Source organism: Mirounga leonina, unplaced genomic scaffold (genome assembly GCF_011800145.1).
Source record: "Mirounga leonina isolate KUSES-001 unplaced genomic scaffold, KU_Mleo_1.0 Mir_107, whole genome shotgun sequence".
Classification (NCBI taxonomy): Eukaryota; Metazoa; Chordata; class Mammalia; order Carnivora; family Phocidae; genus Mirounga; species Mirounga leonina.
Window position 1 is genome coordinate 1,693,191 of NW_023270233.1, and position 22,966 is coordinate 1,716,156.

At 36.5% G+C, this 22,966-nt stretch overlaps 1 protein-coding gene across 1 annotated transcript in view; it reads right to left on the reverse strand.

Moving 5' to 3' along the window:
- Window positions 1–217: 217 nt before the first annotated feature.
- Window positions 218–22,966, reverse strand: part of LOC118018595 (catenin alpha-3-like) — a 1,827,095-nt gene continuing 1,804,346 nt past the window's right edge. Inside the window, exon 19 of the mRNA XM_035017231.1 lies at window positions 218–1,738. Within this exon, the coding sequence (XP_034873122.1) occupies window positions 1,451–1,738 (288 nt within the window). The 3' untranslated portion in view covers window positions 218–1,450. The remainder of the gene's footprint in view (window positions 1,739–22,966) is intronic.

Sequence of the window (22,966 nt, forward strand, 5' to 3'; positions counted from 1 at the left end):
TGATAATGATCTATTAAATAAATCCTTTCCCCATACCATTTGCTCAAAGTACCATACATATCATACTCTCAACTTTATGCATTCTTATGTTTCACACATTCTTTTACCCAAACTGGTCCTCCTGGTATCAACTGATGTTGCATGTCTGAATTTTACTTATCAGACTAAGATGACATAGTTGTTGAGACAACTCATTTACGGCAATGTCGTATGAAGTTACAATTATAGTATAATTTTGATAAAGTAGACTAGGGAATGAATGTTTGTAATCTTGTGAATGGGAGCTCTATGTCTGAGAAAAAATGAAACTTAACTCCTCCAAAGAAGGAAAGGTGGGGCAGGGAGAGCGAGATCGGGAGAGAGCAGGGGAGGGGCAATGCACCAGACCCTAAGACTATTAAAAAATCCTTCATGAACTTAACTAAGGATGAGTGCAGTGACTGGTTATAAAATGACCTCAGTGATTTTTATTTTAAATAATATTATTAAAATCACTCCAGCTTAATTGCCATTAACTCTACTTCTTAGTTCAATGATACATTTCATGCAGTTATATTTTACGCAACACCAAAAGGTTTTTCAAACTGGCCTTTTCTTTTTAATTACAATTGCAAGCTAATACAAATGGATTTTTAGAGTCATGCAGAACTCTTTCTACTTCTGTCATAATAACTCACTCAGGAATATAGTTATGTGTTCCATTTCCCCAATGGGTCATCACTTTTCCTCCATATATGTATTCTGATGGATCTGTTTAAACCTAACCCTCAATGTGCAGAACTGCTGAATACTATGGAAACTTAAAAGGTACATTTGTGGCATCAAAACTCACTGTAATCTTTATAATGTTAAAAAAATGTTTCATTAATAATCAAGGCTGAACTTGACTGTTGAGCTTGGTTAGTTTGATGTTAGCCTAATCAATTGACAATAGATACAGATATCTAGATAGTGAAAAAAAAAAAATTCAATCTCTAGATAAGAGTATCATACATGTCTGTCAGGTTAGGTCAGGTAAAGAAAATATAGAGATTAATGGGAAAATATGAAGTCTTTTGCTTTCATTGAAAACGAAGTCAAGAGCTCATGTCAGTGTTTTAGTTCAAAATGATGAGGTGAGTGTATTTGAGCTTTTACAGATGAACAGGACTCACTCGAGTCTCCAATGTTCATTTGGTAATGAATATAAGCTATTGTCTGTGATAGGAAAGGCTGGGTGACATCTAAAAGGTTCATTCATTCAACAAGCATGTATTGCATACTTATTAGGTGCTGGCCAGAAAAAGATGGCAATGACATGATCCCAAATACATACTGCCTCCAATGTTTTATGTTATTTGTGTGTTAAATTCTAAAAGTTAGTGAACTTACAGAATTAATTAAGTGTAAAATTAAAGCACTGTGTTTCACCAGGACTTTGTAATACAAGCACTAGAGTAGAATAGTGGGTTCAGTAGACATGCCTTCCTCTAAATTCACTCATGACTTGCACTGGGTGGATTTTTTTCTTTGCTGAGCCTCGTCTGACAGCTGCACAAGTTTCCTCTGGCTTCTCTCTTTTAATCAAGGGCTTTTTTGCAGGAGCCTTCATTCTCCACATCACAACTGGGTGCCGGGGCCCAGAAGGACTCTGAATTCGGATGATCTTGGTTGAGGCAATGTAAGACATTTTCACTGTTTGCACCACAGCATTCATTAAATTTTTGGCTGCTTGGATCAGGGAGGTGACGCTGTCCAACTGTAGGAGGAAAAAAAGAGCTATTGTTCAAGAATGCAGTCAGAAATTTAAAGAGATTTAATGTTACAGAAACTGAAATGTGCCACTCTGTTTTCACCCCAGAAATGAGTTAATCCCCATTTTATGTATCTATGTAAATTATCTACATTAATCCATCCACCTAAATTTATCATTTATCTATTTATTTGATGCATAAATATATTCATATTCTATCTTCTGAGATGATATTTTTAAAAGATTAATTTCCGTCTCTTGGTTTTCAGTGAAATGGATTCTATAACTTCTATATACTATTATAAGGTCCAGGTCCAGATGGTCGCCGCTTTCTTTGTAATGAATCTCCCCCATTTCCAGGGATAATTCTGAGCATTTTCTATAAAAGATGACTGTCCACAATAAAAGCAATTGTATGTGTAAGTTACTTTATAAGAACAGCAACTGAAAATTCTTCCTTTTAGGGAATTTATAGTTTCAGATAAATATGATACACACATACAGCACATACAGGTGTACATATGCATGTATACCATTCACTTTCATGAACATTTCCCAAAGAAGTCCACCTAAAAGTGTCTCTTTTTTTTAAACACAGAACTTTTAAACCTATCATGCAGTGTATTAAAGTAGATAAAGCCAAGTCTTTTCAGTCAAATAAGGTTGGGTTTAAATTCCAGGTCTGCCTTAGAACTTGGGCAAATCATTTAATCATTTTCATCCTAGTTTCTTAAAATATTTGATAGAAAAAAATACTTATTAAAGTTAAATAATATGTGTCAAGGACCTAGTACAGGGATTGCCAAATAGCTGATTGCTATTAAATACATTTCCTTTGTGTCTTATGAAGACTGACAAAATCGTCTAATTATAAAGATGCACTAATGAAAGTACTAAAACAAACGTTTTCCCACATGCTTTTGTTTTTAATTGTTGTCTTCTGGATTGTTCACAAAAATAATCTCAGGGATAAATGGAGTGATATTGCTCGAGTTTTGCAAAACACCTTAGAGCTAAACTGAGTTGGTTCATTTTTATACAACTAATGCTTCTTCCATTATTTTAGTTTGGCAGATTGTCATCCCCAGCCAACTCACACAGGGAGATGTGCCTCCACTGTCACTTCTCTGTGATGTGCGCTGTCAGGGCTGAGACTCAAACACTGGCTCTGTGGTTGCTAAAATCCATCAGCAGCTGCATGGCCTGAGTACTCTACCTTTGCAGCTCAAGGAGTCTCATCTCACATACAGAATAAATGAACGAAGGAAAGTAGTAAGCTGAGGTTATGTGCCTGGGGCAGCGGTAATTTAATTAGCTCCATTATATGCCAAGCCTGAAATCCTTGAAAAGGTAACACCAAAAAGTATGTAAATTGAAAGGCAGTAGTACTTGGCAACTACACATCTTTAAGTCGTTTTACTTACTGAAGCCAGAAATGTAAAATCTGTACATGTGGCAGGAATGACAAATGCTCTGCAAACATTAAACAGGATTTCATGAAGCACCGCCACGTATTTCAGAGGACACTTAGAGCTTCTGAAACTGTACACAACTTTAAAGAAAAAACACTAGACTTCGAATAGAATAATGCACTTCATTATTAGTGTTCCTCTATGGACAGATTAGAGGCTGAAATCTGTCCTTTAATAATTAGCAATTTTTATTCAAAACCTCTGCGAGCTGGTTAGATTCTGAAAGTAGTTCCCAATCTCACCACAGGGAGAAGAAAATTTTTCTAAATGATGAACTAACATGAATAGTATTGAGGATCCTTGGTAGTTTTCTCTCTCAAACATGAAAATATCTGGTTTACTCCAAGGGCCCTGTGCTACCATAAAGTCTTTCATGGAAGAACATTCTAGAGACCCGCTATCATTCAGGATTTCACCAGTGGCTTTGGCTTTCCTACCCTCTTGTTCTTTCACATGCATGTCTCCTCCTTTTGACTTTGTAATCTTATCATGTATAGACTGCATTTTATTTCATTTCCTTTTGATTTTTCCATACAAGTGGTATATAGAAATCAGTAGCCTAGAGAGGATGTTTAAGTTCAATCCATGCCTTAAAATGTGGATACTGGCTTGTCTTCTTTCTTCATTGAATCAGCAAAGCCCTGTCTATGCCATTGTGATCTCTTATGCTGGCCTCTGACAAAGCCTTTTATTTTAAAATTCTAAATGGCTATAGTAAAACTTCTCCTCTGGGTGACTCAGAAAAACCATAGGACAAATTATCCCCCTAGGAGAACGTGAACACTAGTTTTGCAGACAGATTAGGACAATTGCTAAAAGAATTCTGTCATTTCATGACAAAAACTTGTCAGGCATTCTATAAGGATCTTTGAAATCTAAGAGCTATGTCTGCTAAGATGTATCGCTCTGCTATTAGCCAAATCACTGGTCACACAAGCAAGGTGTACAGACAAGCCTAACAAATGGTAGGAAATTTTGTTTGAGGTCCAAGCAGTGGCTCAAGCCTACTCATAGAGAGTAACTGCACAATTTCCTGTCTGCAAAAAATTTTTATAATCTTATTGAGGTCCACTTTGATGATAAATCTTTCAAGGGAAGTATTCAATAAAACCTTCTTTGTGAAAACAAAGGTAAATTTGAGCTGGACAATGCATCACTTTGGGATCTCTGTGTTCAACTTATTGAACAAAGTTTTCTGAATTTCACAAATGCACCTGTGCAAGACAAGAATGTTAATATACTCTAAAGGCTCAGTACAGTAAACCAATCAGACTTATAAAACCCCGGTCCAAAGATTCTCGTACCATGATGAATCACTTTCATTAACAGAACATTCTTCTAGGCAAATGCAACTTGAAATGTTTACCATAGAAGGAGCTACTTTCCCTAACATCTGGTAACATTCCTCTATGATCTGGATGAAGCGTTCTTGATCAAAGTATCAACAAAGAACAAAAATAGTTTCTAAGACCTCAAACCTCCTAAGGTCATATGTAAATATGTGTATTCAAGCTTTCTAACCCCCCTTTCCATAATAGGGGACAAGGTTTTACATAACTCTTAAAGAGCATTTTGATCTAAAGGAAAGGGCTCTGATTAATTGGAAATCTGTTCTCTTACCACAGTAAAAGGGAAGACAGCCACGCTTCCTATGCTGGTGATTTGTGCTTATTCTTACAACTCTGGTGTGGCTTTAAAATAACTGTGCTTGTTGGTCCACTAATGTTACAGTAAGTTTCTCAATATTGTCTATGTCCAAACATAAATTAGTAAGTTCTGCCACATTTTTTTAAGATCTAAATAAATATAAAGAGATTATGTTTAGTAAATTAGCCCTTACCCTAAATGTAAGATGTATTTTGCAAACAATCCAAATCATGACCATCTAAATAGAGTCGATATTATCATTTTATAGGAATCTTAGTTTATTTTATTTTAGTGTCTCTGCTGTGCTTTGTGGTATGTATTCTGTGATTTCAAGCTACAGTACAAATTTGTCCAGGTCTAAAAATGTTTTCAGATAAAAAGTTTGGTCCTACTTAGAGATATGTCGATAATGCTTTGCTATGGAAAAGGAGTAGTTCAACAGCAATAAAGATATTTTCTTTTTCCTCATAAAATGTCAACTTTTTGTCCATGTGACTACTATATAACGTCTGGATCTTTCTACAAAAACCAATGTTAAATACCTGTGATGTAAATCCTCCACAACTACAACAAGGTGGAACCCCTGCTGGTAAACCCTTGTCAAAATCCTATTGTGATATTGATAGCCAAGAGTAATAAAAAATAAGGTAGTTATTCCTTCTTCTAATTTTCTAAGCTTCTCGTCTACATTATGTCAGGACACTAGAATGTCTTCATTAGAATGTCTTGTACTAGACTATTCTAACTTCCCATATTCAGGATACAAGACCTTTATCAGATACGCGTTTTATATGAGGAGTTCAGAAAGTGAACCTCACTCCCATTGATGTGGATCTCATCCCCTTGCACCTGGGCCGTCACTTGGGGAAAGCATAGCTTCCCAACCCCTGTGAGAACTGCCATGCAAGCTATTGCTACTGGGACTCCTGGGGAGAGAAAAGCCTGATGTTGCCTGAAAAGATGTATTTCCTTTCCTAAAACCTTCCTGGTAAACTGGTGCCAAGTGTAGACTATGCAATTCTTGTGAGTCTCAGTGTTTACCTAAGCTTAAAGACCTCTGGTGGATGTTGCACCTGCACAACACAATACTTGAAAGGCAAATGTGTGGAGTTTGGCTCCAATTATAATAACAGCTTATAACAATTGTTAATATCTATTGTGTGCTTCCTGTATGTTGGCCCTGTTCTAAGTAGTTGACATATATTCACTCACAGCAACCCTATGCGGTAAGTACTACTATTATCTCCATTTTATAGATGAGGAAACAAAGGAACAGGAAGGTTTGGTCACTTGCTCAAGGCAATACAGCTGCTAAATGGTACAGCTGGAATCTGAGCCAAGGCAGTCTCGTTCAAATACCTGGTGCTCTTATCCATCATACACCCTGCCTTTCAGTAATATGTCACTTCCAATGTGTGTTTATTTTCAGGTATGAATAGTTGGAGAATTTGCACTAACATTAATATAATGTCTAAAATTTAAGAATTGACTAATAACTGATTTGGGGAAAGTTATAGAACTTTTGTAATGTCTACTGGTACTAAGAAAAATGAAGCTACCCTACTAGCCAAGGCATTCTATTAGGATAGTGATTTGATAATGTTTATATTCCATCATTTTCTAGGAAGAGCTTTTTTTTTTTTTTTTGAAATAGCAAATAGAAATAGTCATCCTTATAAGCTCCAAACAACTTAAAAACTTTTAGATTAATACTATTTTATAACAAAAGATTTTTAAATTTTAAAATGTGGGTCTCAATAAGATAACAAAAAAACATAAACAAACCATATTATAGATTCTAGGACATAGAACTTCATAACATCATTTCATCTTTAAAATGTGTCACAGTGTAAATATAAACCAAATTTTCTCTGATTCGCAAATAAAATTAATTTATTTGCCTTGGCTTGCAGTAGAAACTAGGATTGGAAGAGAACTGATACAGCTCAAAACCCAAAAAACAAATAATCTAATTAAAAAATGGCCAGAAGACATGAACAGACATTTCTCCAAAGAATACATCCAGATGGTCAACAAACACATGAAAAGATGCACATCACTCATCAACAGGGCAATCAAAATTATAATGAGATACCACCTCACACTTGTCAGAATGGCTAAAATCAACAACATAAGAAACAACAAGCATTGGTGAGGATGTGGAGAAAAAGGAACACTTTTACATTGGTGGGAATGCCAACTTGTGCAGCCACTGTGGAAAACAGTATGGAGTTTCCTCAAAAAATTAAAAATAAAACTACCCTACAATCTAGGAATAACACTACTGGGTAATTACCCCCAACATACAAAAATACCAATTCAAAGGGATACATGCACCCCATGTTTATTGTAGCTTTATTTACAATATACATATTTATATGGAAGCAGCCCAAATGTCCATTGTTGAGAGATGAATGGATAATGAAGATGTGGTGTGTGTATATATATGTGTATATATATATATGTATGTGTATATATATATATATATATATGGTAGTATATATATATACACACACATACACATACATATATAAATATACATATATACACACATGCATATGCATATATAAATACATATATATGATGGAATATTATTCAGCCATAAAAAGGAATGAAGTCTTGCCATTTGCAACAACATAGATGGAGCTAGAGAGTATAATGCTGGGTGAAATAAGTCAGTGTGAAAAGAAATATACCACATGATTTCACTCGTGTGGAATTTAAGAAACAAAACAAATAAGCAAAGGAAAAATGAGAGAGAGAAAGACCAACTAAGAAACAGACTCTTAACTATAGACAACAAGCTGATGGTTACCAGAGGAGAGGCAGGTGGGGGATGTGGGAAATAGGGGATGAGGATTAAAGAATACACTTATCATGATTTTTTAAAAAATGATAAAAAAGAAGAAGAAAGAAAGAAATCAGGATTTGGTCCCCAAGCCCTGCAGGTGCTATTTAACCCTTACTTAGTTTTAAAGTTCTCAGTTAAATTATTTAGAAATAAATTAACATAGGTAATGTGAAAGGGCATTATGTCTGGGTGTTGGTAGACAACAACAGCATAATATTTCTTAAAAAACTGACAAATTTTTACAGCCTTTCTAATTTATAGGCATCATTTTCATTTCTAGATTGACCTAACAGTGGTAGCTGTACACCATTGGAAATGCTTAAATATATATTTGTCAGCAAAAATCCATCATCTAATTCAATATGTTTTTATTATCCATCCTGAACCTCTCTTGAGGAGCTAATTTTATCCCAATACTTGCTTAACATATTCTTTTGTTTCTGAACAGATTTTTAGAAGAATGGCCTGTATTGAAACCATTTTCTCTTTTCAGATGCATTCAAAAATGTTAAATAGCAGGCTGGCTTAATGGGAAAATCAAATTAGGGACTTCGTTAAGGCTAGTCAAAATGGAGTTACATATCCAAATTGAAATTGTCAAGCTTATAATTAAATTGAGAAGGTGGCTCCACTTTAAATATGAAGAGTTATTTCAAAGGGCCACTGATAAAACTCACATAGTTAATTTGTCCTTTGCCAACTCTCCATTAGAACATGACAACAGAAAAGGACAATTTAAGTTGAAAGGGGGAAAATCAATGCATGGAATAACTAAGAAATTTAACACCACCGAGACAGCCAGACATGAAGTGAAATATGACATTTATTCATTTGTAATACTATCCTGTCAAAAAGCATTTTCAAAGCTAATTTTTTTCTGAAGCACATATTCCAGGCCGAAAACATTTTGCATCATCTTGAAAGGAAATAATCACAAACATAACACCAGTTCAGGTGGCTACTCAGAATGCCTTTTAATTCTATTTGAAATGACCTGTTATAAAAACATGGTTGGTGATATCAATGAGCTCTCCTTAACTATCCTTTAACCATGTTGACTTAAAGACAAATGCTTAACTGAAGAACTAATTTTCTATAACCTTTACAGCCCAGGCACTAGTTACACAAATTCAGAAAAAATAGTATATTCTTTCCTAAGTAGAGCTCACAGGCAGGGGCAGGGTTTGGCATGCCTGTCTCAACATCCATGTTCCAACCTGTGCTTTCTCTTCTCTCCAACATCAGACAGAGCACTGAGGTCTGTCCTCTCCACAGGCATCTACCATCCGTATTCAATCTGACATTTTGTTGATGGCTATGAGACCTCTGGACTGAGAGCAAGGAAGCACCAGTATTGGCCCTAGATCCTACCCTCATCTCTTGCATGACCAAAGGCAAGGGGAAAGTAGGTTGTGTGAAGTTAAAAATCCAAATGGTATCAGTTTCCCAATCCATGCAGGGACTTCCAGTCCACAGATCTTTTCACATTCCTGCTGTTTTTCAAATCTCTCTTGATCATCTTCCTACCATTTTAACCCCTCTATTAGCAACAGCTAACATTTCTTAGTTCATTTGCCTCTGCTACAAACATCTAGTAGAAGAGAACTACCTATGTCCCTAGCACTGATCCATTGGTGACTCTCTCCTACTTGTAGAGAATCCCTCCATTGGGCAAATGGGTTTCTAGTTAAATGGATGGACACCAGCCTGAAGCTGACAATGCTGTGCTGTGTCTTCAGCCAGTATTGAACTCCTTCCACCCAAACACTCGTTCAAACTTCTACTCTCATCAAAGCTCTAGCACTCTGTATTCTCATTTGTTCTGCAGAATATTTCACCTAAAATAAATATAAAACAAATAAGCAAGGAAACAAAATAGCAACAGTAAATTAGAAACAAAAATAGAAGCAGCAAATGAACCTGCCCAAATCCAACCTATATTCTTAGCCATTTCCATTAAAATGAAAGCGTTATCTCTTTTTCCATCTATAACCAGTGCTGCTAACTGAGCTCTAGATTTTATTTCTCCCTGCCTTCTTGGGGACTGTGCACAATTAGTAATTCTTTTATACTACTGTATCTTTCTGGTATTCTTTTTAATGACATTTTCATGTAGTATTTAAATGTTCATAAAATCCTACCTTAAAACACAGCCAGACTTGTTAAAAGGTTTGCTATACTCCCTGACACTATTTTCCTCACTTCTCAAGCAATTTCTTATTTCTCATTTTCACATATATATTATTGATATAATCTATTATTAAATATATATAATATATAAACTATATTATACATAATTAAACATATTGTGTGTAATGTGGGTTATATATTATATATGTAAATATATATATAATATTGATATTGATCTATTAAATATATGATATACTGTATAATTAATATATTATATATAACATAAATATATGTAAATATACTTAAATGTAATATTCATATATTATCTAATATAACATGTATGTTAAATATTTAACATACATATTAAATAATTCAACATATAATCTTATGCATCTGGTTTCTTTCAATCAAATTTCATTTATGAAATCACCTAATTCTCATTCTGATATAACATCCCCAACGTAAAAAAATCATAGTTTATTTATCCATTCGACTGTTGATGGACTTTAAAGTGGTTTAGGGCTATTATGAATAGCAATTTATGAATAGTCTGTTACGTGTATTTTGGTTAACAAATACATGAAATTTTGTTGGGTATGTACCTGAGAGTGCAATTGCAAAGTCATAAAAATTCACATATTCAGTTTTATTGGATACTTCCACATAAAAAGTGAAAGTGATCCAGCAAATTTATACTTCCACCAGCAATATCTGATAGTTCCAATAGCTACATATCTTCACCGACATTTTTTCCTCATATTTTTCACTTTAACCATTTTGGCAGGTTTACAGTTGAGATTTTAAGTGGTACTTCATTGATAACTAATGAAGCTGAATATATATTCTCTTCTGTTTGTATTAGCCTGCATCTAAAGACTGTGTGCACAATTCACTTAATTATTCTTATACATTTTTCTAGATTCTTTTGGATTTTCCTGTACACAAGCATGTCATCTATAAATAATGACAATTATATTTCTTTTTTGTTTGTTTGTTTTTTTTTTATATTTTGCATTATTACACTAGGTAGAACTACCAGTGTAGAAGTGGTGATACCAGGCATTTTTCATGCATCTTTGACCTCAGAGAGAATGTTTTCATATTTTATCATTTATTCTTAGTTACCTCATGGATGAGGTATTTATTATTTGTTTTAATTTTCTGGTAAGGGAGGATTTCTTAATTTTCATTTTGTTATTGATTTCTAGCCTAAAATACTATTGTAATTGGAGAACAAACTCTGAATGGTTTCAAAAGTTTGGTATTTGTTTAGGATTTCTTTATGACCCAAAATATGGTTAAATTTGATATGTGTGTGGGGGGGGGTGGAGCAAGATGGCGGAGGAGTAGGAGACCTGGATTTCGTCTCCTCTCAGGAATTCAGCTGGATAGGGATCAAACCATTCTGAACACCTACAAACAAAACAGGAAATCGAAGAAAAGAATAGCAACAACTCTCTCATCAGAAAAGTGACCACTTTCTGGAAGGTAGGACGTGTGGAGAAGTGAATCCGAGGCAATATTCGGGAGGATAGACGGCGGGGGAGGGGCCTCCGTCGGCCGCTTCTGGCAAGTGATGGAGCCGCGGAGCACAAAATCGGAACTTTTAAAAGTCTGCTCCACTGAGGGACATCACTCTGATGGCTAAACGGGAGGTAGAACCCTCTGGGAGAGTGTGGTCTCAGGACCCTCGGGGTCACAGAAAGACCGGGGGTGCCTGAGTGTGGCAGAGCTCCCAGGTAACGGAGCAGGGAAGCCGGCTGCAGAGGCGGAGCCCAGGCGCGGGCTCTCAGCTCGGGGTGGCCATAAACCGTGATCCATGGCACAGTCGGCCCCTGCTCCTCCAGCAGGGACCCAACAAGCAGCAGATCCGGGGAGACTCACCTTCCTCCCCCGGGAGGAGCCGCGCGGGAGTGCACCGCAGGGATCTGCTGGGTTTGGAGACTCCACCCGGGGTCGGGTGCCAGAGATAGAAACACGCGGTCACAGGCCGGGTGAGCACGGAGTACAGCCAGAGACCAGGGAGACGGGAGTGACTGATGGCTTTTCTCTGGGGGCTCACTGAGGAGCGGGGCCCCAAGTTCTTGGCTCCTCTGGGACAGAGATTGGGAGGACGCCATTTTCACTCTCCGCTTCCAAAGCTGTACGGAAAGCTCGCAGGGAACAAAAGCTCCGGAGAGCAAACCCGAGCAGATTACTTAGCCGGGAGGGGGCAAGGGCGGGGCAATTCCGCCTCCGGCAGAGACATTTGGAAACCACGGCAACAGGCCCCTCCCCCAGAAGATCAGCAAGAACAGCCAGCCAAGACCAAGTTCACCGATCAATGAGAACGGCAGAACTCCAGCGCTAGGGGAATACTGCACATAGAATTCATGGCTTTTTTACCAAGATCCTTTAGTCTTTCAAAGTTAATTTTTTTAACTGTTTTTTTTTTTTTTTGAATTTTTCTTTTTCCCTTTTTCAACCAACATCTCATCAATCCCTTTTTTTAAAAAAAACATTTTTATTTTCATTTTTAGAGTCATATTCTATCCCTTCATAGTAGTTACCCGTATTTTTGCCATATATATATAAGTTGTTCTCTCTTTAAAATTTTGAGATAGTTTCTTCTAACAGATTAAAATATACCCTAAATCTCTAGTATATGATATTTTCTACTCCTCTGCCTGATCACATTCTCCTTTTTTTTTTCTTTTTTTAAATCCTCTTCTTTCTTTTTTCAAACAACTTCTTATCAATTCCTTTTATAATTTTTTTTATAATTTCCATCTTTACAGTCATATTCCATCCCTTCATCATATCAACCCTTATTTTTGTACATACATAAGATTTTCTTTCTTTAAAATTTTGGGAGGCACTTTCTTCTAAAAGACCAAAATACACCCCAAATCTAGTGTGTGGCACTGATCTATATACCAGCCTGATCATATTTGATCTCATTCTGGTTTTTTTGTTGTTGTTGTTTTGTTTTGTTTGTTTTTATCTTTTTCTTTTTTTTCTTTTTCTTTTTTCTCTCTTTCCCTTTCTTATCCCACTGCTTCAGGTCTTTTCTGATTTGTTTAGAGTATTTTTTCTGGGGACGTGGTTACTCTGCTAGCATTTTGTTCTCTCATTAATCTATTCTCCTCTGCACAAAATGACAAGATGGAAAAAATCACCTCAACAAAAAGAAGAAGAGGTAGTACTGACTGCCAGGGACCTACTCAATACGAACATTAGTACAATGTCAGATCTAGAGTTCAGAATCATCACTTTAAAGATACTAGCTGGGCTTGAAAAAAATATGGAAGTTATTAGAGAAACCCTTTCTGGAGAAGTAAAAGAGCTAAAATCTAACCAAGTAGAAATCAAAACAGCTATTAATGAGGTGCAATAAAAAATGGGGGCGCTAACTGCTAGGATAAATGAGGCAGAAGAGAGAATCAGTAATATAGAAGACCAAATGATGGAAAATAGAGAAGCTGAGAAAAAGAGAGATAAACAACTACTGGATCAAGAGGGCAGAATTCGAGAGATAAGCGATACCATAAGACGAAACAACATTAGAATAATTGGGATCCCAGAAGAAGAAGAAAGAGAGAGAGGGGCAGAAGGTATAATGGAGCAAATTATAGCAGAGAACTTCCCTAATTTGGGGAAGGAAACACGCATCAAAATCCAGGAAGCACAGAGAATCCCCCTCAAAATCAATAAAAATAGGTCAACACCCCGACATCTAAGAATAAAACTTACAAGTCTCATGGACAAAGAGAAAATCCTGAGTGCAGCTCGGGAGAAGAGATATATAACCTACAATGGAAGAAATATTAGATTGGCAACAGACCTATCCACAGAGACCTGGCAGGCCAGAAAGGACTGGCATGATCTATTTAGAGCACTAAATGAGAAAAATATGCAGCCAAGAATACTCTATCCAGCTAGGCTGTCTTTGAAAATAGAAGGAGAGATAAAAAGCTTCCAGGACAAACAAAAATTAAAGGAATTTGCAAACACAAAACCAGCCCTACAAGAAATCTTGAAAGGGGTCCTCTAAGCAAAGAGAGAGCCTAAAAGCAACATAGACCAGAAAGGAACACAAACAATATACGGTAACAGTCACCTTACAGGCAATACAATGGCACTAAATTCCTATCTTTCAATAGTTACCCTGAATGTAAATGGGCTAAATGCCCCAATCAAAAGACACAGGCTATCAGACTGGATTAAAAAACAAGACCCATCGATATGCTGTCTGCAAGAGACTCATTTTAGACCCAAAGACACCCCCAGATTGAAAGTGAGGGGGTGGAAAACCATTTACCTTGCTAATGGACACCAAAAGAAAGCTGGGGTGGCAATCCTTATATCAGACAAATTAGATTTTAAACCAAAGACTGTAATAAGAGATGAGGAAGGACATTATATCCTACTTAAAGGGTCTATCCAACAAGAAGATCTAACAATTGTAAATATCTATGCCCCTAACATGGGAGCAGCCAATTATATAAGGCAATTGATAACAAAAGCAAAGAAACACATTGACAACAATACAATAATAGTGGGGGACTTTAACACCCCCCTCACTGAAATGGACAGATCGTCTAAGCAAAAGATCAACAAGGAAATAAAGACTTTAAATGACACAGTGGACCAAATGGACTTCACAGACATATTCAGAACATTCCATCCCAAAGCAACGGAATACACATTCTTCTCTAGTTCCCATGGAATATTCTCCAGAATAGATCACATCCTAGGCCATAAATCAGGTCTCAACTGGTACCAAAAGATTGGGATCATTCCCTGCCTATTTTCAGACCACAATACTTTGAAACTAGAACTCAATCACAAGAGGAAAATCAGAAAGAACTCAAATACATGGAGGCTAAAGAGCATCCTACTGAAGAATGAATGGGTCATCCAGGAAATTAAAAAGAATTAAAAAAATACATGGAAACCAATGAAAATGAAAACATAACTGTTCAAAATCTTTGGGATGCAGCAAAGGAAGTCCTAAGAGGAAAGTATATAGCAATACAAGCCTTTCTCAAGAAACAAGAAAGGTCTCAAGTACACAACCTAACCCTCCACCTAAAGAAGCTGGAGAAAGAACAGCAAATAAAGCCTAAACCCAGCAGGAGAAGAGAAATAATAAAGATCAGAGCAGAAATCAATGAAATAGAAACTAAAAGAACAGTAGAACAGATCAACGAAACTAGGAGCTGGTTCTTTGAAAGAATTAACAAGATTGATAAACCCCTGGCCAGACTTATCAAAAAGAAAATAGAAATGACCCAAATCAACAAAATCATGAATGAAAGAGGAGAGATCACAACTAACACCAAAGAAATACAAACAATTATGAGAACATATTATGAGCAACTCTATGCCAGCAAATTAAATAACCTGGAAGAAATGGATGCATTCCTAGAGATGTATCAACTACCAAAACTGAACCAGGAAGAAATCGAAAACCTGAACAAACCTATAACCACTAAGGAAATTGAAGCAGTCATCAAAAATCTCCCAACAAACAAAAGCCCAGGGCCAGATGGCTTCCCAGGGGAATTCTACCAAACATTTCAAGAAGAATTAATACCTATTCTTCTGAAACTGTTCCAAAAAATAGAAATGCAAGGAAAACTTCCAAACTCATTTTAGGAGGCCAGCATTACCTTGATCCCAAAACCAGACAAAGACCCCATCAAAAAGGAGAATGACAGACCAATATCCCTGATGAACATGGATGCAAAAATTTTCACCAAAATATTAGCCAATGGGATCCAACAGTACATGAAAAGGATTATTCACCACAACCAAGTGGGATTTATTCCTGGGCTGCAAGGTTGGTTCAACATCCGCAAATCAATCAACATGATACAATACATTAACAAAAGAAAGAACAAGGGTGCCTGGGTGGCTCAGTCGTTGGGCGTCTGCCTTCGGCTCGGGTCATGATCCCAGGGTCCTGGGATCGAGTCCCACATCGGGCTCCCTGCTCAGCAGGAAGCCTGCTTCTCGCCCTCCCACTCTCCCTGCTGTGTTCCTACTCTCGCTGTCTCTGTCTCTGTCGAATAAATAAATAAAATCTTAAAAAAAAAAAAAAAGAAAGAACAAGAATCATATGATCCTCTCAATAGATGCAGAAAAAGCTTTTGACAAGGTACAGCATCCTTTCTTGATCAAAACTCTTCAGAGTATAGGCATAGAGGGTACATACCTCAATATCATAAAAGCCATCTATGAAAAACCTACAGCAAATATCATTCTCAATGGGGAAAAACTGAGAGCTTTCCCCCTAAGGTCAGAAACGTGGCAGGGATGTCCACTATCACCCCTGCTATTTACATAGTATTGGAAGTCCTAGCCACAGCAATCAGACAACAAAAAGAAATCAAAGGCATCCAAATTGGCAAAGAAGAAGTCAAACTCTCACTCTTTGCAGATGATATAATACTTTATGTGGAAAACCCCAAAGACTCCACCCCAAAACTGCTAGAACTCATACAGGAATTCAGTAAAGTTGGCAGGATATAAAATCAATGCACAGAAATCAGTGGCATTCCTATACACCAACAAGACAGAAGAAAGAGAAATTAAGGAGTCAATCCCATTTACAATTGCACCCAAAACCATAAAATACCTAGGAATAAATCTAACCAAAGAGACAAAGGATCTGTACTCAGAAAACTATAAAATACTTAGGAAAGAAATTGAGGAAGACACAAAGAAATGGAAAAACGTTCCATGCTCATGGATTGTAAGAACAAATATTGTGAAGATGTCAATGCTACCTAGAGCAATCTACACATTCAGTGCCATCCCCATGAACATACCATCCACTTTTTCCAAAGAAATGGAACAAATAATCCTAAAATTTGTATGGAACCAGAAAAGACCCCGAATAGCCAGAGGAATGTTGAAAAAGAAAAGCAAAGCTGGCGGCATTACAATTCCGGACTTCAAGCTCTATTACAAAGCTGTCATCATCAAGACAGCATGGTACTGGCACAAAAACAGACACATCGATCAATGGAACAGAATAGAGAGCCCAGCAATGGACCCTCAACTCTATAGTCAACTAATCTTCAACAAAGCAGGAAAGAATGTCCAATGGAAAAAAGACAGTCTCTTCAACAAATGGTGTTGGGAAAATTGGATAGCCACATGCAGAAGAATGAAACTGGACCATTTCCTTACACCACACACAAAAATAGACTCCAAATGGTTGAAAGACCTCAATGTGAGACAGGAGTCCATCAAAATCCTAAAGGAGAACACAGGCAGGAACCTCTTTGACCTCAGCCGAAGCAACTTCTTCCTAGAAACATCACCAAAGGCAAGGGAAGCAAGGGCAAAAATGAACTATTGGGACTTCATCAAGATATAAAGCTTTTGCAAAGCAAAGGAAACAGTCAGCAAAACCAAAAGACAACCGACAGAATGGGAGAAGATATTTGCAAATGACATATCAGATAAAGGGCTAGTATCCAAAATCTATAAAGAACTCATCAAACTCAACACCCAAAGAACAAATGATCCAATCAAGAAATGGGCAGAAGACATGAACAGACATTTTTCCAAAGAAGATACCCAAATGGCGAACAGACACATGAAAAAGTGCTCAATATCGCTCGTCATCAGGGAAATCCAAATCAAAACCTCAATGAGATACCACCTCACACCAGTCAGAATGGCTAAAATTAACAAGTCAGGAAACAACAGATGTTGGCGGGGATGTGGAGAAAGGGGAACCCTCCTACACTGTTGGTGGGAATGCAAGCTGGTGCAGCTACTCTGGAAAACAGTATGGAGGTTCCTCAAAAAGTTGAAAATAGAGCTACCATATGATCCAGCAATTGCACTCCTGGGTATTTTCCCCAAAGATACAAAAGTAGGGATCTGAAGGGGTACGTGCACCCCGATGTTTATAGCAGCAACGTCCACAATAGCCAAACTGTGGAAAGAGCCAAGATGTCCATCGACAGATGAATGGATAAAGAAGAGGTGGTATATATATACAATGGAATATTATGCAGCCATCAAAAGGAATGAGATCTTGCCATTTGCAATGACGTGGATGGAACTGGAGTGTATTATGTTGAGTGAAATAAGTCAAAAAGAGAAAGACATGTATCAGATGACCTCACTGATATGAGGAATTCTTAATCGCAGGAAACAAACTGAGGGTTGCTGGAGTGGGGGGTGGGGTGGGAGGGATGGGGTGACTGGGTGATAGACACTGGGGAGGGTATGTGCTCTGGTAAGCGCTGTGAATTGTGCAAGACTGTTGAATCTCAGATCTGTACCTCTGAAACAAATAATGCAATATATGTTAAGAAAAAAAAAGAAGAAGAAGGTAGCAGGAGGGGAAGAATGAAGCAGGGGAAATCGGAGGGGTAGACGAACCATGAGAGACCATGGACTCTAAAAAACAAACTGAGGGTTCTGGGGGGGAGGGGGGGGAGGATAGGTTGGCCTGGTGGTGGGTATTGAGGAGGGCACGTTCTGCATGGAGCACTGGGTGTTGTGCACAGACAATGAATCATGGAACACTTCATCTAAAACTAATGATGTAATGTATGGGGATTAATGTAAGAATAAAAGAAAAAAATTTGATATGTGTCAGGTACACAAGAAAGGAATGTAAATCCTAGGATTGTTAAATCAATGTTGTACTATGTCAGCTAGCTTATATGAGCCTCTTATCAATCAGGCCCAGAATTCCTATCTTGGCTATCAAGCAACCACTGATCTGCTTTGATATCACTACAGATTAGATGTACATTTTCTTTCTTTTTTTTTTTTTTTAAGATTTTATTTATTTATTTGACAGAGAGTACAAGTAGGCAGAGCATGAGGCAGAGGGAGAAACAGGCTCCCCAATGAGCAGAGAGCCCAATGTGGGACCCGATCCCAAGACCCTGAGATCATCACCTGAGCCGAAGGCAAACGCTTAACTGACTTAGCCACCCAGGCGCCCCTAGATGTACCTTTTCTAGCGTTGCATATGAATGGAAGTCTAGAATATGTCCTTTTTTGTGTTTTGCATCTTTCACTCAGCATTGTATGTATAAGCTTTAGCCATATTACCATATTACATGTATTAGTAGTTTATTCTCTTTATTGTTGAGGAGTATTAAATTTTATACATATACCACAACTTTTTTTTTTTTTTAAGATTTTTTTTTTATTTATTTATTTGAGACAGAGAGAATGAGAGAGAGAGAGCACATGAGAGGGGGAGGGTCAGAGGCAGAAGCAGGCTCCCCGCCAAGCAGGGAGCCCGATGCGGGACTTGATCCCGGGACTCCAGGATCATGACCTGAGCCAAAGGTAGTCGCTTAACCAATTGAGCCACCCAGGCGCCCCATATACCACAACTTTTAATCCATTAACCTGTTGATGACATTTGGTTTGCTTATAATCCTTTATTATTACAAATAAAGCTGTTACGGCCATTCTTGCACAACTACTTCATAGGATAAGTTTTTATTTCTCTTGGGAAAATATCTAGAAACAGAACTGCTATGTTGTATTTTAAGTGTATGTTTAACTTTGTAAGATATCAAACTGTTAATCAAAGTTATTTTCTCATTTAAATTCCCACCAGCAATGATATGAGAGTTACAATTACTCAATGTCCTTGGCCATACTTGTTTTTTTCTATCTTTTTAAATTTTAGACATTCTAGTGAGTATAAAGAGCAATGTCACTGTGTATTTAGTTGCTTTTCTCTGATTATTAATTATCTTGAGGATATGTTAATGTGCTTAATGAACATTCACATATCTTCTTTAATGAAATATCTGTTAAATGTTTTGCCTCATTTTTGGACTATCTTGTTTCTATTCAGTTTTAATGTTCTTTATATATTCTGTATACAAGTCCTTTGTCAAATATTTGTATTACAAATATTTTCTCCCAGTCTGTGATTTTTCTTTCACTTTCTTAACTGAGTCTTTCAAAAAGCTCAAGTTTTAAAATTTGAAGAAGTCCAATTTATCAATTTATTTTTATTCTTTGGTGAATGATTTTTCTTTCCTACTGAAAAATGTTTGGCTACCAAACAAGTTTACCAAAATTTTCTTTTACGTTTTCTTCTAGATGTTCCAAGTTTTAGATTTATGTTTAAGTTTATGGCTAACTTTGTATTGATTTTTGTTTGTGGAATGATATACAGCACTTTTTTTTTTTTTTCATATAGATATCCAGTTGTTCAAGCATCATTTGGTGAAAATGCTCTTCTTTTTTTTTAAGCTATCTTAAAACCTTTGTCAAAATTAAATTAACCGTATATGTATGGGTCTATTTCTGGACTTTCAATTTGTTTCCATATCTATGTTTATCTGTATGCCAGTACCATATTATTTTGAATACTGTAGTTTTACCCTGAGATCATGACCAGAGCCACTCAACTGACTGAGCCACCCAGGCGCCCCTTATATTAAGTTTTAAAGTAAAATACATGCAACATAAATTTGTTCTTTTTAACAATTGATTTGACTATTTCAGGTCATTTGGATTTCTACATAATTTATAGAATCAGCTTGATAAATTCTATAAAAATGTCTGTGGGAATATTGATTGCTATTATGTTTAATATGTTGATCAATCTAGATAGAAATGACAACTTAACAATATTGATTCTCATTCTATGAACATAATATAGCTCTCCATTTTTTAATGTTTAGTTTCTCTCAACAAGCATTTGTAATTTTCAGTTTAAACATCTTGCATATAGGATGATAAATCCCCCCTCCGATTTTGCTTTTGATGTTACTGTAAAATTTATTTTGAAAACTTACACTTTGATTTTTTTATTGCTAATATATAGAAATACAATTTATTTTTATTTTTATTTTTTAAGATTTTATTTATTTGACAGAGAGAGACACAGCGAGAGAGGGGACACAAGCAGGGGGAGTGGGAGAGGGAGAAGCGGGCTTCCAGCCGAGCAGGGAGCCTGATGCGGGGCTCGATCCCAGGACCCTGGGATCATGACCTGAGCCGAAGGCAGATACTGAACTGACTGAGCCACCCAGGCACCCCTAGGTTTTTTGTTTTGTTTTGATTCTGTTTTGTTTGTATTTTGGTCTTGTTTCTTGCATTTCTGCGGTCCACAAATTGTCTCCAAGAAGAAATTTTGGGTGAAGTTAAGGCTGACACTTAACATTTTTTTCCCCTTTTCTCAGGACTTGCAGTCTTCTAACACTTATTGTCCAGTATTTAAAAATAGTAGTGATATAAATTTCATTCAGTGTTATGGTTGTTCAGGGTAGGAAGGAAAGCCTAGTTTTAGTTAATACAATATGCTAAGAAACAAAAGTCCAGTTCTGTCACATTTTTAAAAGGTTATACATTTTACATTACAGTATTGGGCTCATAGAGATTTATAATTGTGCTACAGTCTTCTTAAAAGACCTCTTCATCACTGTGAAATGCTCTTTTTCATGTGTACTAATCATGCCTTGAATTCTACTTTATCAACAATCTTTTGATTAGTGTTTGAAGAGCATATTTTTTTAATCTTTTACTTTCTACTTTCATTTGTCCCTATATTTATTTTTTTAAAGATTTATTTATTTATTTTTGAGATAGAGAGGGAGCACATGAGCAGAATGGGGGAGGGCAAAGGAAGAGGGAGAGACAGAATCTCAAGCAGACTCCTGCTGAGCATGAGCCTGATGTGCAGCTCAATCTGAGGACCCTGAGATGGTGACCTGAGCAGAAACCAAGAGTCGGGTGCTCAAATGACTGAACCATCCAGGTGTCCCTCCCTATTTTTAATATATGTCTCTTTTTCCAATATTGCATGATGTTTTCATTATTCCAGTTTGGAAATCTTAATCCTTAACGGGTTCCTTCATTCATCCATTATGTAGTATAATTACAAAGTCAGGTTATGTTTATAAGTATTTTACTATTCGTATTTTATTTGACATATTTATGCATTATTATCTTTAACTCTCTTGTTTCTGTTGAGCTAATGAAATATTTTATATTCTTCCATTTTCCTTCTCTAGTACCTCTTCAGTTATATATATATTTTAACTACTTTTGGTTAGTCTAAAGATTAAAACATCCTTTGATTTACTAAGGTTTAATATAAAGTATTACTTTGGGATGCCTGGGTGGCTCAGCCGGTTAAGTGTCTGACTCTTGATTTCAGCTCAGATCATGATCTCTGGGTTGTGGGATCAAGCCCTGCATCGGGCTCCGCACTGAGCAGGGAGTCTGCTTGAGACTCTTGCCATCTCCCTCTGCCCTTCCCCCTGCTCACACTCTCTCTCTCTAAAATAAATAAATCTTTTAAAAAATATATATATATAAAGATTACTTTTATCATTCTTCTGTAACACTATAATCTAGAAAATTCTAATTCTACTTACTCATTTCAATTTTTAGAATATAGTCATAATGAATTTTACTTCTAAACAGATTTTAAACTCAATAGGGCAATTATAATATTTCTTTGTACTGTCAGATTTTTTTTTTTAATTTTCTCACATATGTACATTTTTCCCCTTACATTTCCATGTTTCCATTTTAGAAAATTTTCTTTCTATATAAAAAAACTACCTTTAGTATTTCTTTTTCAAAAGGCCTGATAGAAATCCTATCAGCTTTTATTTTTTCTTACAGGATCTTCACTTCAGCTTTATTTCTGAAGTATATTATTTTTAGTTATAGAATTCTAGAGTGGAACTTGTATTCTTTCACCTTAAAGAGATCATTCCATTTTCTTCAAGATTCCATCATTTCTTTAGAGAAATCAGTTAATAGGTTTTCATGAATCTCCTTTGAAGAAAGCAGGTGTTTCCTCTCTGGCTGCCTTTAAGATATTAACTGACTTATTTTTCATCAGCAGTTTGACTATGATGTACTTAGTTGTCAGATTTTTTTCTTTTACATCCTGCTTTGGATCCACTGGGCCTCATGAATTCATGAGTTAATCTGGTCAGTAGGGGGAAATTTTAGGCAATTATTTCCTTGAATATTGCTTTTGCTTCCTTTTTTCCTTCTTTTTCTTTAGGAGGTCCAAATACAGCCATATTAAATATTTTGTGCTTATGTCTCTTATCTGGCTTTCTAGTTGCTATTGGTGGGGCCACTGGTTTATCATAACCCACTGCATTCTATCCAGAAATGGAA